The sequence below is a fragment of the Solanum tuberosum genome, unplaced genomic scaffold (assembly GCF_000226075.1).
Source record: "Solanum tuberosum cultivar DM 1-3 516 R44 unplaced genomic scaffold, SolTub_3.0 scf00099, whole genome shotgun sequence".
In the NCBI taxonomy this organism is placed as follows: domain Eukaryota; kingdom Viridiplantae; phylum Streptophyta; class Magnoliopsida; order Solanales; family Solanaceae; genus Solanum; species Solanum tuberosum.
In genome coordinates, this window is record NW_006239023.1 from 1159359 (window position 1) to 1177804 (window position 18446).

An 18446-nucleotide genomic window follows, 5' to 3' on the forward strand; every position below is an offset into this window, starting at 1 on the left:
GGTTCATGATCTCATGTTTATGGATGATTTCATGACGTTTAGATGTACCTTAGAGTGTTGGAATCAACTAGAAAACATAGGTATATCGCTTAGGAACAAATACGAAAAGGTGGGGAACGAATGGGGAGAACTGGCGTCCCTGGCGCTCTGAGAGGCCGGGGCGCCAGCCCTCAAACTTCAGAGAAGTTTTGAATTGACACACTTAATTACTTGTCCACTTTTGAATTGACACATTTATTAAGAACTTTTGAATTGACACACCTATTAAGAAAATGATTAATGACATAGTGAGTTTACCATTTTATCCCTATTAATTATGAAGTTGATGTAAATTTCATCATTTTTCAAAATAATTAGTCATTTAATTGAGGGTATAATAGGTAAAAAGAATTTATCCTTTCTTGATTTGTCAAAATGGACAAGTAATTAGGGACAACTTTAAAAGAAAAAGTGGACAAGTAATTAGGGATAGAGGAAGTATCATTTACGACATGCTTCTAGATAAGAATTTAGGTTAAAAAACAAAAGTTGGGGACCAATAATTAAATTGCAAATTACAAATTAACATGTGGATGGAAAGATTCCACAAGATCATTTAAAATAAATTATAAAAAAGACAATATTAAAAATGTACTCCTTTCGTTTAAAAAAGAATAACTTAATTTGATTTGACATATAATTTAAAAAAAATAAAGAAGATTTTTCAAACTTGTAATTTTAAATTAAAGTTAATGTCAATGTAGCAAAATACACTTTAATCTTGTGATCTTAAACATGTCACGTGGAAAGCTAAAATTAAAATGTTATAAAAAAGAAATGGATCATTCTTTTTTAAACAGATTAAAATGGAAAGTAAGTCATTCTTTTTTAAATGGAGGAAATATACCATATAAGAAAACTTAAAAAGTACGAAAAAGATGTTGTTGCAACTTGCAGCATCGTTTTATTTTTTAAATAATATAATTTAAAATAATGCTAAAAGATTTATCAAATCGTATCGATATAATATAACTTTTTAAAATAAATCGACCAATTCATATCATTAATATTATGAGTTGAGAGTTAAAATTATGTTTTCCTCTTAATTGATTGCATGAAAAAAAGTTGAAATATGCAAATATAAATTTACTCGTGCTTTTAAATTATACTTAAATGTTTTAAATAATATACTTTATTAAAAAATAATGAAAACAAAGTTTTTATATAGTAACTATTTAAATTTTAAAACGATGCTGATATGCCTTCTTTTTTCTTAATATGGAGATTTGATTTTCTTTTTTAACTTTTAAGTTTATTATAGTGTTCTCTAGTTAGGTATCCTAATTAAGTATAATATAGATTTTAATATTAATTTTTTTATGATTTGTTTTTAAAATAATTTTGGGACCCTTAAGCTTACATGTGTAATTAATAAAGTGCACCATATAAATAATGTTAATTATGCGATTCATAAAGTTAAATTTCTTGAAATAATACAATTTTAATGAGTTTCTATTTTTTTTAAAATTTACTCATAATTAATAACATCGATGAAAATATTATGTATGCATATGTATTTTGTAAAAACATTTGTCAAATAAGTCTCCCTCACTACTTAAGGTAAGATCTGTTTCAAAATTGCTTATCTAATAGTAGTAGTAATAGTAGTAGTAGTATATTGTTTATATTGAATTATATATGCACATTGGGTTGCGGTTGTTTTTATATTTAAAATTGACTTTGTGATATCCTAAGCGTTAAAGGTTATTGTTATTTGGTATTTTAATTTTTAAATTTGTTATATGCTTGTTGGGTGGGTTTGACTCTGTTTATGAGGTCGTAGTATTTTCTATTGAAAATTCATCTTCTCCGTAATATTTCACTATGTATTCTCAGTGAGTTATATTGTTAATGTTTGGTCATTGTATTTACTTTATTTTATCTTTTTTCTTTTATTTGATTTTGTTTCTGTTAGTTTGTTTTTTATTGGATTTTGTATTTTTTTTAAAATGTTACAAGTTGAAATTGGCCAATGAGAAAATCTCTCCGTCGATTTTGGAGGCCTTCCCATTCTAAATGACGGAAATTTAGTTTAAGTTTATATATTTTGTAAGTTAAAATTGGTCAATGAGAAAATCTCTCCGTCGATTTTAGAGGCCTTCCCAATTTAAAAGACGGAATTTTAGTTTAAGCTTATATATTTTATTTGTTAAAAATGGCCAATGAGAAAATCTCCTCCGTCCGGTTTTTGGAGGCCTCCACATTGCAAAGACGGTAAATTTAGTTAAGTTTCATTAATTGTTACAAGTTGAAATTGGCCAATGAGAAAATCTCTCCGTCAGTTTTGGAGGCCTCCCCATTTAAAAGACGGAAATTTAGTTTAAGTTTATATATGTTATATCTTAGAATTGTCCGATGAAGAAATTACCGTCGATTTCCAAGGCCTTCCATGTTAATAAGACGGATTTTATTTTTTAAGTTATTGTTTAATTCATTTATTTTTATTCATATTTATTTATTACTAACACTTTTACTAAGTGTCTTTACAGGTACTCGGAGCTGCTTCCCATTGAAGCTATTCGAACAAAGTTCGAACAATATTTTAATTCATTATCGTATAGTATTGATGATAGACAAATCTAGGTTGTTTCTGATATTATTTTATTTTATTACTTGTGTATCTTGTATGTTTGTTTTATTTGTATATTATTTTTATCTCCTCCTCAATTTGAAAAAATGAACTCAGTCGGGATCCACAATTGTGGATTTCGAAGGATGCCTAACACCTTCCCTTCGGAATAATTTGAACCCCTTACCTAGAATCTTGGTTTCGTAGATCACTTAATGGTTTCCTAGTTTTTTCCTAAAATTAGGTGGCGACTCCTTTAAAATTTGTTTATTCTTAAAATTCTTTTAAAATTGAATCAATTGATTATTTTTTTTAGTCACTGCGACGTTTCGCCCTATTCGAATAGAGTAGGAATGTAAACACCAGTTACCTTCATCACTCCTTTATTTTGAATTTTAAATATTTTCTCGCTCCAGTTAATGAGTTCTTTATTTTTTTTCTTTCCAGTTCTTTTTTTTTTTACAGGAAAATCATGTGAATATTGGGGTAATTTTTCATACACAAAATAAACCACCCATACATGGACATGACAGAACAAATATGGAGAAAATTAGGACAAAAACGAATCATAAAAACTGTCACTTATATAAATAGGTATGTATCATATGTTTGTTATGTATGTGCAGTACAATTTTTTTAACTAAATCATTGTTTATCATATTAATAATTTTTTTGTATATGATACATAAATACTAATTTATACTAAATGTATCGATCTCAAATCAAATAACTCGTGGGCAACAATTACATGTTTAATGTATCCCGTAACAATACAATACTTATCCATTTAAACGAGATACATAAATAGTAATGTATCATGCACTAATTTTTTAGATATAATACGTAAATTCGAATTTATACTAAATGTATCAATTACATAGCAATTCCCACACGGTAATGTATCGATCTCAAATCTAACATCTTATGGGCAACAATTACTTATTTAATGTATCTAGTGTAAATAAAATACTTATCAATTTAAACGAGATACATAAATAGTAATGTATCATGCACTAATTTTTTAGATATAATACGTAAATTCGAATTTATACTAAATGTATCAATTACATAGCAATTCCCACACGGTAATGTATCGATCTCAAATCTAACATCTTATGGACAACAATTATTTATTTACTGTATCTAGTATAAATACAATATTTATCAATTTAAACAAGATACATAAATTCCTAAAATGCCAAGTAGCAAAGATATCCATGATGTATCTTTTCAAATTTTTTGACAATTTTGAATCAAAATTGAAAGGATCTTTAATAAACTAGGAGAAGAATTTTGAATCTCAAAATTTTCAACAATTTTTGAATCAAAATTGAAGGATCTTCGATGAACTGAGAGAAGTAAGAATCTTGAATTCTCAAATTTTTTGACAATCTTGAAATCAAAAATTGAAAGGGATCTTCGATGAACTTGAAGAATCAAAATGAAATCGTTTGTCCAACAACAATTTCATCACTTTTGTATCCTTCATAACTCACCTCGCTTGCCCAAAATTTCGACAATTTTTTTAATCAAATTGAAAGGTTTCTTTGTTGATGGGGGAGCAATTTGAAATTTTGAATTTATTCATTCTAATAGGATTTGCCTCTGTATGATTAAGAGTAAGAAGAAACATAAGCGTAATTTATGGGATTTAATTAATTTTCAGATTTTATTCCCTTTTTAGAGCAACATAAAGATTCTTCTTGTGTTAGAATTAATGTATCCGGAAGGTACAAATTTTAAGGGATTATTGTAATTAGAAAAAGAGTAGAGATAGGATGTAATTTACTCTTTACACTATTAAATTAAATATAATAATATATCGCTTCTTTAAACCGACTAATCAAATCCTAGATTTCAGTTGGACACTTGGACTGTTGGTCACCAATCAACATAAAAACACGTTTCTTAACTGTTTTTTGGTGATTTTCCAACCCCACCATGTGCCCACTGAGACTTGAATTAACATTAGTAAATTGATGATGAAAAAAAACAAAAACAAGGATGAACGGCAAAAATCAAGGAAGACAAAAATTACCTATTCAAGAAGTTGAAATTGATTTGAGTGGAGAGAGAGCGATTTTGAATTTCAAATTGTTAGAAAGGAATTAATTGATAAGATTGTGGGAGTGAAGTTAAGGAGAGATTAATGAAGTGAATTAAGGAAGAAAAACGTTAGTTTTGGGAGTATGAAGTTATGTATCAGGAGATTAGGATTGGGCAGTAAAATAAGGGATTTTGGTAATATTTTGAAATGGTAGGAAATAACATAAATTATGGTAAATAAAGGTATGTAGATAGGTATTTTTTCCTAATAATAATGTACATTGTCCAACCAACACAAGAATAACGTTCCCTTTTTCTTTTTCTTTTTTTGTGATTTTGCAACCATGCCATTTTTTTGTCATTTTCTTTTTGGATGTCTGTTGGTAAATTGATTATGAAAAAATTTATGTATAATTTTATATTGGAATTAAAATTTCATTATTTTACCCCGTCCCCCTCATCAATTTTCATTTAAAATTTAATTTTTATTTATTTTTTACGCCACTCCTAGGCCCCCACACCCACCAGGCCACCTCATCAAAAAAATTTAAAAAGTATTTCAAATTTTAAAATTTATTTTTTTTTATGCCACCTCCACCACCACCCCACCCCCCCCCGGTCAATTTTTTTTTTTTGAATAATATTTCAATTTTTACGCCACCCCTACACCCTACCCCTGCCATCCCTCCAACTTCCCCTCTCCCCCCGGATTAATTATTTTTATAAAAAAAATTACTTTTGAAAAATATTTCATGGTCGAAGGTCTGGCCAATTCCTGAGTCAGATCTGAAAGGTGACTTTTGGTAGGATCGTTAGGGTTTTGTCCTAGTTTAGGTGTCAGGATCAGGTATTAGATCAATTATCGGGGTTAATTTTCGAATCAAAATTATTTTCCTAAAAAATATTTTTCATTGACCAGCCAAACATTAAAAAATATTTTCTACTCACCAATTAAACATGAGAAAATAAATTTAAAATCCACTTGTTTCCAAAAACCATTTTCCTTCGTACCAAACACACCCTAAATCTCATAGTACAAGGATCCATCATATATATGGTAAGAGGACTTGTCAGTTATCACCAACCTCCAAAACTCAAAATATGATACAACATGATTCAAAACCTATGAACATCTAAGCTCTTCACTTTAGAAGAGGAAGAGAACTAAATAACATGGTGTGAAGGGGAGAAAAATAATTAATTTGAACCATACAGGATGTCGTCTAACTCGGGGTACAGGAATATACCCTGCTCTCTAGTCAGTCTTGCAGAATAAATGATGCTGCACACTAGCAAGTTGGCTTCAAAAGCTAGCAATTCATATGTGTGGTTGGAAGGACAGCTTCCTCTATGTTCAAACTTGGCACCTTATCTGGGAGAATTCCTTACTCTTGGCTGCAAATGTCTCAGCTACTAATATGGGAAATGCAATTGTTGCATCACAATGCACCTGCATTCAACAAATCAAAAACAGTACAACAAATTAGAATCTCACATCCTTTGAAGCCTATAGTCTGATAAATATATAGCAGGGACAGTAAAAGAACCAACCTTGTTCTAGAAATGATTTCTGTTGCCCTAATTTTAACCCAGATAGGAAAACATAAAAAAATTTAACTAAATAAACTATTCGTAAGGTTGAGCAAAGTGTATACTCTCTCATAAGCTTTTGACACATTTGAACTTCCCTCCTCGAGCTAAACTTAGTGATATTAACTCTTTGAGATTTTTAAATAATGAAACATCACCTCCTCTTAACTCATGACAAATCTTTTTTCCCATCACAAACCTGCCAGACAGACCTTTTCCCCTCCATTTAATCTTCATGATAACAACACACCCAAAGGAGATGCTTGCACAAAATGTAGAAGAGGTAAGTTGTTAACCTTCACAGTCTTGGCGCCACCACGTATCTTTCCCCATGATACAGCTTCATCAGGACGGGCACCAGAGTCACTACCATCAAACTCTTGTGCAGTGTTAATGAAGACGGCAAAATCTGCACCATTGCGCATCATATTGGCATTGCAAATATGGTGCTTAGGCAGCCCTCCACCCAGTATAATCATTCCTGTCTTCCTCAAACCAGCATGGACAGCTTCACCATTCATGGCCCTAATATCTGGTTATAGAACTTAATTATGTTAGTTCTTTCATCAAACAAATTCTTGATAAGAGAAAATAATCACTTGATAAGATACTTATACCTCCAACAACGTCTATGACTAGACCAGGATTAAGATCTGGATCTCCCTTTTTGAAAGAATGGAAGTATAGCATGTCACCAAGTGATCCATCCGTCAAGCCAGGACAGAAGACAGGAATCCGGTTCTGAGAATGAAAACGAGATTTATTCTATTAGAAATTAAGTCACAATATTTCAGCAGGCAGACTTCTGCTTGTGAAAAAACTTCACTTGGAATATCTAGAGATAAAACAGGTATTTTAACAACCTTTTTATTTTTGAGAAGGTAAAAGGATTTTCAGTCTGTCAAAACAGCACTAAGATAGATTGTTGAACTATTTACAGCAACGTCAGCCAAGTCCAAAAACCAAAAAAAAACTGAGATTAACTAGGATCACTAATTTTCCTACCAAAAAATAAGGTGTTGTTTCAATTCATACCCCCCTTTGGAAAGAGACATCTCCTATTCTGTTCTTCCCTACTGCACTAATGTAAAAGTTTCCTGGGTAAAAGTCGATATTTTCCAGAAAACGACAGCTAGGTGTTTCGGAAGATATCCCCAACCCAATCCCTATTATTCCCACCTGAAAGACGAAAACTATAACAAAGGTTAGTACCTTGAATGACAAAGGTACTATTTAATTGCAAGGAAAACCTGGGAATAATGATAGAAGCTACTTTCCTGAATTTTTGTGCATTTGGCAAGCAGAAAGGATTTGATAAGAGTAAAAACTGTTAATGATGTTTTCTGCACAAAAGATATCCTCCAATTAAGTATTGCAAAAATCTGCCTCTGAAGTTGTATCCCTCTTTTAAACTTTCTTTTTTCCCTCCTATACAATGTTGTATTTCATTTTCTTTCTTGAATTCAAAGGAAACAGTTCAAGGGTTTTTTCGGCGTCTAAACAAAAAAAAAATAGGGAAACAACAGCTACGCCTCAGTCACAAACAGGATGGGGTCCGCTAGATGAATCCTCCTCATTCCAAAAAAAAAAAAAAAGGTTTCTTCTCCTTTTATCCTTTCCTCTTGATTTCACTTGCTGATCTCAATAATGATGAATTTGCTACCACGATGCATGCAAATCCATTTTCTCTCAGGTAACATCTCTTACTTTCTCATTTATCAAAATAATATCCCAATATTATTCCCACCATTTCAATTTATGTGCCTTACTTCTCGTTTTAGTTTGTCTAAAAAGAATGTCTCTTTCTATATTTAGCAAGTTTTTAACTTCAACATACCCTTAATAACACTCCCTTACATAAATGACATGACATGTTTAAGACCAGTAGACCACAAGATACAACAGGTATTTTTGGCATGATATACAAACTTTAGTTTATGACACAAGATTCAAAAGTATTCTTTACATTCATAAACTTCGTGTCCAGTCAAACTATGCCAATAAAATGGAAAGGGGAAGTCGTATTTAATAATTAATTATATTGTGGGACTAGATCATTTGGCATTCTAACTTCACCAATATAATTTCATCAAATATGGAATGGAAGGGAAGTGATTAGAAATGCACCTTATAAAATGAAAAGAGGGAGAGGTAACTATTATATATGTGGGACCAGATTTGGCGTTCTAACTTGAGTAATACAATTTCATCAAATATGTAATGAAAGGGAAGTGATTAGAAATGTACCTTGTAAGCCCAATACAAGTATGAGGTTTCATCATTAATTTCTTTACCCAGGCGAGCAATGACTTTAGATGGTGTCCATAGAACCTTCTGTAGTACAAAAAGAAGATAAAACGGTCAAATCATCACAAGCCTAAGCTAAGATAAGTATTATCATTTTTGAAAGAATATCACAAACACAATGACCCAAGTAAAAAATCCATTTGTATTTGAAAGTAATTCCAAAATACCGATTGAATGTTAAAGCTTCAGCCAATATTAAACAAGTAATGGGAGGATCTAACACCGAACCAGACAAGAGTAGATACCTCATTAATCTGCTCCTCATACATTTGATCAAAAATTGGGATGATCCAATTCTCAAATTTGCAGTAGTTGTCATTAGGAACCAATAAGTTACCAATACGGTTCAATCCTTTCGATCGTAGAGCAGCTCCAGATAAAGAGAAATCCCCCTTGTAGGTTGGTGCAAGGCACTTTATGAGATCCTCTTCAATACCACCAGCTGTAGTAACCACAACATCAACCTGCAGGGAGGGAAGTCAATTTGCTAAGGTCCAAGACACAATAAATAATATAAAATTCTTCCCTATGGTAACAACAATTTCATTAGACCAATGCTAGCCATGACAGCTAAAACCTAAGACACAGAGATTGTAATTTTCTACCATAGCATTTAGTACTTGTGTGGCAGAGAGAAGGATGAGGTATTCTAGTTTGCTTAACCAATAAATTAGAGAGACAAGGAGAGAGTGGAACATGATAAATAATCTTCAATTAATACAAACCAAGCATAACAGTGATTCAGTGCTTGACATAATAAATCATATAAAAGAGTATTGAGGTTGAATAAGTGGATGCCATAGTATTAGTGTGGTAACTATAGCTTTAGAGTGTAGAAGGGAGGGGACATAAAAAAAAATTGAGAATATATATTAAGATGATCTCATATGAAAGTAGCCCACAAGGTTCAAACTTAATGGTACAACACAGTCAGACTTAAAAGTTAGTAGAACAGAAACGACTGGAACTGTTACTTAAATGCTACTCACCATTCGGTGCTGAACAAGGTAGCGGACAGTGTCTCTAACACCAGAAGAAACAAGGTTTGAAGTGAACCCCAAAAAGATTTTGCAGGTTACCGACTCTCTGTATGCAACATCTCTTTCTTCTTCGCTGCAATCCTCCATGAGCAGCTCATGTGAAAGCCTCCAATCTAGCTTCAAAACCATCACACCCCCAAACAAAAACACAAATTTCAAACTTCTAGAATCAATTTAAGAACTTTAAAACTAGTTCAAAAACTTCAAGTGTATGAAAGAAGGTAACCTGTTAATAAAAAATCAAACCATTTTTTAAGAAGCACATCATCAACTGTAAAAAGAATGGTGAGGTTTGACTTGTGAGGGTGGACAGATTTTCCGAAGTAAATTCATATATTAATTGAATTGAAATAAGTCTTCGATACTTCCAATATGCATACAAGAACCATGAATCATACTATCTACACCCACCCAATTCCAACTTAAATAGCATTCTTTCTATTTTAGGAATAATTCTTTTAACATATTTTGCCTACAAACTCTAAATTTTTAACTTTCTTCTTTCTACTGCTACTTTCTATATTTTATGACTTCCAAAACATGACTGATATTTAATTTTTTTAATAAAGATAATGTTGTATTCATCAGCATTAAGGATATGCTGGAGACCTCCAAAAATTGGTTTTCAACAAGAGAAAAAACAAAAAAGGCAAATAGATTACAAAGTGCCTATAAAATCCAAAATTTGTGCAGCTTCTTCTATCCCTTCCTCTTTACACCAAAAATAAAAAGTAGTCAAGCAGTTCCATTTGACTTTCTCTATTGAATTAGCTTTGTTATCATAGCATCTCCTATTTCTTTCTTTCCAAATACACCACCAAATGCGCCCCCAAGGCCTAGCTCAAGTGGCAAAAGGTGGAGGATTTGTGGCTTAGGTCGCAGGTTCAAGCCCCATACCATGCAAAGCGAAACCCGGTATTTAAGTGGAGAAGGGTAGAGGGGCGGGCCCATTATCCACCGAGTTTAGAAGGCTGTGATTGGTCCAAAGGGCGGGTCACAGACGGATTTCTCAGTTATCAAAAAAAAAAAATACACCACCAAATGCATGATGGTATTATACTCCACCACTTTTTCTTAGATTTTCTCCCCCCTCTGCTGATCCAGCAACTAAGTAGATCTGCTGTATGCTCAGGCATAATCCATTATGTATGTGTTAGTCCCAAAAAAAGGTTCCACAATTGTGTTGTCACTTTGCAATGGAGGAACAAATGGGTTGTTGGTTTCCTCAGTCTCATTACAGAGAGAGCACCAAGAAGCAATATAGAAACCCCTCCTTTTCAATTTCTCATGAGTGGAGCATGCTCTTCTGGCAACCAACCAGGAGAAACACTTTACCTTGGTTGGCACCTTGTTCCTCCAAATCTGCTTCCAAGGGCCAAGTTTACCACCTGGATACTCATGACTGATATTATTCAGTATCTACATGTTTCATGATCTTTTAGAATCCAAATTAATTACAACATATTAAAACTTCAATGTGATATTTTCTCTACGGAACTAATTTTTCTACCAAGACCTTTTTTCCACTATGACTAATGAATGACATACTAATATATAAGTCAAGCTAACATCTTAAACTCTGTTTCCAGTCTTATAAAATGGGAAGGGGAGAGTAGTTGAAACCCAAATATAGTTAGTGTAAAGCAATTAACTTTATTATATGCGGATGGGTGAAAAAATTCAATATCATCGGATCTAAGTTAACTGGAAAAAAAATGAGAATTTGCATAAAGCAACAAACTTTTTTAGCGTAAGTTAAAGAAAGAAGTGAAATCTGACCATTTGATTAACAATTTCAATGGCGTCACCAAGATTTGAAGCTTGGAAACCAGTGGAAACCATGGACTTGATAAGCTCAGCATAGTTAACGCCTTTATTGAAGTCGTAGCCCTCGATTTTTGTGCAAGAGCCTTCTAGATTTTCGGATTCTTTGAAAACTACCGATCTTACTGAGTCCATGATATTGTCCTTCAGAGCCTCACCCATTATTGCAGACGAAGATTATGTACGGAACACCACTGCCGCCGCGAGTTTATGCGTTTTTAAAACGCGAGTTTTGTAATAAATGGGTTTCTTAAAAACGGACCCGGTTTCTGTTCATTTTGCTAGAGGCCCAGGCCCACATTTTTTGTTGAAGGGTGTTAAATATGGCCCAAGAATTGATTTTAGCCTCATTTTTAAAGGGTGATTTTCAATTTAGCCCAATACTAACCTAATTCTAGCCCATATTGTAAAGTTTACTTTCATTTGGATTTTTTTTATGAGTTAGGGCTCGGGTTCCGAATCTTGGATCTATGGTCTCGGGTCGAGGTCATGGTGGGGGATCGGGTATGGATTCCTGAGTTAGGATCAAGTCTCGAGTCTTGAGTCCCGAATCAGCTCGAATCTCAGGTTAGAATTGTTTCTTGTTAAGGGTTCTAAGTAATGGTCGGGGATCAGGTCTCGAGTCCCAAGTTAGGGCTCAAGTCTTGGGTCTCTGGTCAAATTTGAGGCTCGGGTTTTGAGTTAAGGTTGGAAGTCATTTTCGTAACGCCAAAAATAAAATAAATGCAAAGCGACCTTCTAAGGTCCGTTTCTTTAATAAATAAAAGTCATAAAAACTGACCTCACGAAGTTGTTTTATTTTCAAAATAAATAAATCAATCAATCAAAATATACCAACCTCTGATGGTCGGTTTTAAATTTTAATATTTTTTTTATCTTTTTTTTTTGCAAAAATAATAATCTGACCTTAGAATGTGTTTCTTTTTGTGAAATATAAATTTAAAGAGTATAAAACCGACCTCTTGAGGTTGGTTTCTGTGTCGGTTTCCAAGCTAGGGTCAAGGCTCAGATCAGATCACGAGTCTTATGTCCCAAGTGCCGAGTCAAGGCTCGATTCCCGGGTTTCAGGAGTGGACTATTAAAAAAAAATTGGGTCAAATTTGCGGATCATAACCCAACCCATTTTTAGCCCAAGCAACTTTTGGGTTGAGTTTAGCCCAACCTATTTATTAACTCAACTCATTTTAACTTGATCAATTTCAACATAATATGCTCTTTTGATACCACTAATTTGGTGTATAATTAGGGGAGAACTTTTTTCCTTGGGAGTAGAGTCTTTGAATGTCAGATAAGGAAAAGCAAAAAGAAAAAATTATGTGACATGACAAAAGTAAACACTGTATATACGATACATAGGTTGGTGCATCTTTCTCTCATTTTATATGATTCTGCAGAAGTTAAAAGAAGTTCTTAATTGTTGCATAATAAGTAGTAACAAATTTAACTTTGGCAACACAAGTATGGACGTCAGAATCACCCCAAATGGCAAATGTGGCTCATCACATTTACATTTGTCATTGCAAATATGGTGCTTAGGCATTCTCTTAATACCCTTGATATGTACTTCAAGTACCTTCCATTATACACACTACACTACATTTACTGAGATCATGCAACTCTGTGATAATGCCAGAGGAAGGCAAAAGGGAAAATACACATATCATGCAAGAAAGAAAGAAAGAAAGTGGTCCATGTTGCATTGAAAGGAACTCATAAGCAAAAAAGAGCAACATGTAGATTGAAGTATTCCGGTTATACTTTCACTAAAAACAGTAAGAACAAGGTAGAAATTAGAGGAATCAACAAGTTTTTAAGAGGCAACAAAGAGTTATTATGGCTTGTAGTACTTGGAGGGTACAAAAGGCATCTTGGTAACCACCCCATCATAAGACTTTCCTCGAATCACAATCTTGACATTGGTCCCTGCCTTGTGGTTACCTGTTTTTACGTATCCCATTGCTATGTTCTTCTTAAGACAAGGGCTGAAACCACCACTGGTGATTTCTCCAATATTTTGTCCATTTGAATCTTGAATTTCACTGTGACTTCTAGGGGGTGGGCCTGAAGAGAAAAAGCCAACTCGCCTGATTTTAGGACCTTCTTCAATTTGCTTTAGTATTACCTCAGCACCAAGAAAGCCTCCTTCTGCCCTTCTTCTCTTCCCTATGGCCCATGTCAGCCCTGCCTCTACAGGTGTTGTGTGCTGCTCCATGTCATTGCCGTATAAGCACAATCCAGCCTCAAGACGAAGACTGTCACGAGCTCCTAAACCTGTTAACCGAATCTTCCCTTCTGATTTCTCCAGAAGAGCTTTTGCAAGATCAAGAGCATTTTCTGAAGGTACTGAAATTTCAAATCCATCTTCACCAGTATACCTGAAAACCACTCAAAATACAGATTATGTCAGAGGGGATGTCGCAAGTCAAGATTACTTGCGCAAGGATCAAGTGCCAAGCATACATCAGAAGTAGGAAATGATTGCATAAGAAAATAGCTCACTGAATGACTAGGAACATAGAGAAGTTGCCTTATGGATACAGTTGTAGCTGTTTTATCCATTAGTGTGCAATAACAAAGAGGTATTCGACCATAACAGAAGCCAGGTTAACCCATTATTAAACAATTAAAGAAGGAACTAGCCGAAGAAAAATGCTTGGACCTTTTTTCATTTATCTGAAGTGATTTTGATTTTGAACTTTTTGAATTTTGAAAAAGTTTATCAAACCAAAGGATTGCTTTTTCTCGGGCGCAGATTCAGCACTCAATTTTGAAGAGGAAAGCAAGAGCAGAAGCATACCCTGTCCTTGTGAGGAAGCATGGTGCCCCATTGATATCCAAAACCCTGAATTCCCCAAAGTACATCTTGCTCAAATCATCTTTTGTCAGATATTGAAGAACTGGAGCAGCAAGGGGGCCCTGAACAAAAGAAGTCAAGAAAAATAATCTGTAACTAGCGAAATAATTAAACAGCTTAAAGAAGTGAAATGAAAAAAAAATTATTTCCTGAAAAGCAGAAAATGAAAGAGATTAATTATTTCCTGAAAAGCAGTGAAATGAAAGAAATTATTTCCTGAAAATCGAAGACATAGTTCGAGAGATGCATTGAAAGAAAATAAGATTCATTAATTGTGGGGAAGATGAAGATTATTTGGTAAATATCTTGCAAGTTGCACATTCTTTTAGTCGGTTGAAGGAGTTGGGTGAGAGAGGGGGGTAGAAAATCATTGCTAGCACAGAAGTGTGCCCCAAAACTGATGAAAATAAAGTTTTAGATAAGGAAGAAAGAACAGAAGGGCGAGGGATTAATATGCATGGATTCGGCAATATTTGCACGAAGGGAAAGAAAATAACTTAGCGATACAATGAGAAAAGGTCATCCGGAAAGTATATTCATTTGGATCTATACATTATCACCAGATATGATCAAGTGCAAATTACCTTAAGCTAGAAAAATCCCACATTTCTACAGATAGTCTGATAATTCTATGAGCTGAATATTTTTGACATTCTGTATCCACTGGGATGTTGGATATCACTTTATCATATCCTTGGCTACTTAAGCGCCCTTTTTCAATCTTTGATCAGTTCTTAGTGCATGTGATTAACATTATTACTTACTTCATGATAAGAGAATATTTATATAAAGCATATAGCATGAATCAATTGTTGGAAAGAGCGAGCAGACCTGAAGGGCTAAAAGAGATCTCTCATCATGGATGTGCCATGAAACATCACCACCTTTTGACTTGAATGATTTCATGTGCTCCTCAATGTGTGCAAGATCCTTGTCCCTGCAACCCGCATTTACAACAAGGTAGATGTGATCATTAGTCACCTTGGTGACCACTGAATCATCAATTGCACCTCCCTTCTCATTTGTGAAAACTGTGAGAGAACCAGTCCCAGGAGCAAGCCCAGCAACATCAGCAATAACAAGCTTTTCCAGGAAAGGGATAGTATCTTTCCCCTTGAGGCTTAGCCCACACATATGAGAAACATCAAAGAGACTACCATTCTCCCTACAATTTACTGTAGAGTCCATAATTGAGTCCTTATACTGGATAGGCATACTCCAACCAGCGAAAGGCACCATCTTTCCCCCATTGACAACATGGAAGTCATATAGAACAGTCTTCTTCAGATCAGCATCTGAAGCAAAGCATCTACGACCAATAGTCTTCTTATCAGCCTGAGCCAGACGTCTGGTGATCGATTGTCCAAGTTGCCACAATCCTCCTCTCATCTTTCCAAATAATCTGAACAGTTTACAGACAAATCATCAAAATCCAAACAATGAGACTGATCATTTTTCAAGGCAAAAAATTGAATCCATCTAATTCGAAAATATCAAAATCATACTGAGAAACTGTCAAAAACACCATTCCTAGTGGTAACAAGAACAAGCAGAAAGTCGGAACATGTAAATAATAGTCAACTTGTAAATCATCTAGGAATCTGCGTCAATTTTTTTCTCAATAAGTATTCAATAATTTAACTTTTCATGAGACACTTTGTACAAGAATAGTCAAAATGGCAATAGCTAAAGTAAAAGAAGAACTTAAAGAGCATATAAACTTTCACAAACAGATGGATTAACCCGTTTGATTTAATAACTTTCAATAGTACTCTTTCTTAACTGCTTTATCCATCCAAAATCACATCACAACTTCTCAATGTTAAACTCCCTGAACCAACCACTTCAGAATTGTTCGACTTTCTTGATGTAATTTAGCCTATCCTAGGATTATAACAACATTAAATCAATCAGGGGCAATTGTATTTATCTGTTTGAAGGCGGAGGAACTCCATGAAAGTTCAATTAAGTGTGAAAATTCGGACAACATTCAGCAGTTCAGATCCAAATAGAATGATCTATAAGGTGATACAATGACAGATCTCTGAAAGAGAAAAAAAAATACAATCTTGTGTTTCAAGATAAATGGTAATTACATGAGGAGCATTGATTGAGAGATAAAAAGAAGACTTACCACCTTGCAAAAAGATTGAATCTTTTTGTATTCTTGAAAAGATAAATCTGAGAGCTTATAAGAGTTACCAACTGATATATGGGCAGAGAAAAAAACAAGGCCTTTTTTATCTGATAAATACCAATCTTGGTGTTGGTGGTAGGCAACAAGGAAAAATATTTTTAATAATAATATATATTTTTTAAATAAGTAAAAAAAATGAAAAAAAGAAAAGATTTGTTGGTGGTGAAGAGTGGGTGGAGGAGGCTTTCTATTTCAAATAGAGAACTCATCTTTAGTGAGTGGTAGGAATTTGGATAGTCCCTCTATCTCTCCCCCTTTTGGATTTGGCTCTTTGGTTGGTATGGGTGGTATTCTCATTCAGTTGACATGGCATTTTCACAAGCCCTTTAACTCTATTATTTTCCCCTTATCAATTGAATTTATATCTAATCAGGTATAAGTTTCTTAGGAATTGAAGTCGTGTTTTATTATGATACAAAATATAAATTTATATACTCCTATTAGTTATAAGAGATAGTGAGATACTATAAATTATAGACAAACAGAAAACATAGGCAAATTAAAGACCAACCAAAACATGACAAAAAGTGTAGATGAGCCTTTTCTTTTGTTTGGTACTTTTGATGCCTGCGTTGGGCTCTCTGAGGATTGGGCTTTCGATCATGGCCCATTAAGCACAAAGCTCACGACTTGTTTGCTCCAAGCCCACATGAGAAATCAGTGTTCTAAAGGCCCAAATCAGATCGTCACCTCCAAGTAGAGCCGTCAAAATGGGCTTGGCCCACTGGGCCGGCCCAACCCAACCCTTAAATTAAAGGATAAATTTTAGGAATCCCATAGTTTTAATATGAAATTACAATATATCCCCTTTAGTTTGTAATTACATTAATCCTTTAAAAAGTAACACAAACCGGATACATAATATGTAGCTCGGATACATTAAAAACTAGCTCGGATACATTAATAAATTAACCGGATACATAATATGTAGCTCGGATACATTAAAAACTAGCTCGGATACATTATAAAATTAACCGGATACATAATATGTAGCTCGGATACCTTAAAAACTAGCTCGGATACATTATAAAATTAACCGGATACATAATATGTAGCTCGGATACATTAAAAACTAGCTCGGATACATTATAAAATTAACCGGATACATAATATGTAGCTCGGATACATTAAAAACTAGCTCGGATACATTATAAAATTAACCGGATACATAATATGTAGCTCGAATACATTAAAGAAATAAGGGATTTTTGAGGTTTTTAGAAATAGAAGGGGATATTGGAAATAAGAGAAACATAAGTCGTGTATTTCAGTAATTTTTCCTAAATTAAATGGGATTGAGCTAAGTTTTTTCACCCCATTTAGGAACGAGGCTTTTTAACCCAACCTCATTTGGCCCGCTAGCCTCATAGGCCCAACCTGCAAGCCTCAGAGGCCATCCCATGGGCTATGAATTTTAAAAAGGAAAAAGGGTCAAATATGCCCCTAAACTATTCGAAAAGGTCTAGATATACCCCCCCCTCCCCCCGTTTAAAGTTTGGCTCACTCGTGCTCTCGCCGTCCAACTTTTCGTCTAGATATGCCCTTATGGGCGTTAAACGCCAAATGGAATTTCCACGTCATTTTTACATTACCACGTGGCATTAAAAAATGGTCAAATATACCCCTAAACTATTCGAAAGGGTCTAGATATACCCCCTTTTAAATAAACTACCCAACCCATTTTCAACAATTTTTTTTAAATTTTTATTTTTTTCGATAAATCCCGAAAATGAGTAATTGACTAATAAAAAATAGAAAAAATATATAAAATTAACGCCAAAAAATCACAAATAAATATAGTAACCTTAAATTCAACAATTTCAACAATCTTTTTAAATTTTTATTTTTTTCCGATAAATCCCGAAAATGAGTAATTGATTAATAAAAAAATATGAAAAATATAACCTAAAAATTCAGCATAAAGTCATTTTCATAATTTTTAATAATCAATTACTCATTTTCGTGATTTATCGAAAAAAA

At 33.6% G+C, this 18446-nt stretch overlaps 2 protein-coding genes across 2 annotated transcripts; both read right to left on the reverse strand.

Annotated features, from left to right (window-relative positions):
• Nucleotides 1–5620: 5620 nt before the first annotated feature.
• LOC102602600 (deoxyhypusine synthase) lies at nt 5621–11616 on the reverse strand. Its single transcript, XM_006348074.2, has 7 exons — nt 11371–11616; nt 9541–9708; nt 8797–9015; nt 8492–8578; nt 6862–6985; nt 6541–6776; nt 5621–6104 (listed from the first exon to the last, which is right to left on the reverse strand). The coding sequence occupies exons 1-7, from the start codon at nt 11575–11577 to the stop codon at nt 6009–6011; spliced, it is 1137 nt and encodes a 378-aa protein (XP_006348136.1). The 5' UTR covers nt 11578–11616; the 3' UTR covers nt 5621–6008.
• A 1512-nt stretch (nt 11617–13128) lies between these two features.
• On the reverse strand, nt 13129–16452 carry LOC102602939 (aminomethyltransferase, mitochondrial-like; the record flags this gene model as incomplete). Its single annotated transcript, NM_001288362.1, is given in 4 exon segments — nt 13129–13790; nt 14213–14331; nt 15101–15671; nt 16404–16452. Coding segments are annotated over 3 exon segments (1221 nt in total). The 5' UTR covers nt 15659–15671; nt 16404–16452.
• Nucleotides 16453–18446: the final 1994 nt, after the last annotated feature.

Excerpts from the sequence above, each read along its gene's own strand:
- LOC102602600 (XM_006348074.2), bottom strand. The coding sequence starts at position 11,577 with ATGGGTGAGGCTCTGAAGGACAATATCATGGACTCAGTAAGATCGGTA. Across the intron at positions 9,016-9,540 it reads ACCTTGTTCAGCACCGAATG|GTTGATGTTGTGGTTACTAC; the intron begins GTGAGTAGCATT and ends CCCTCCCTGCAG. Across the intron at positions 6,986-8,491 it reads ACTTGTATTGGGCTTACAAG|AACCGGATTCCTGTCTTCTG; the intron begins GTACATTTCTAA and ends TTTCATTCTCAG.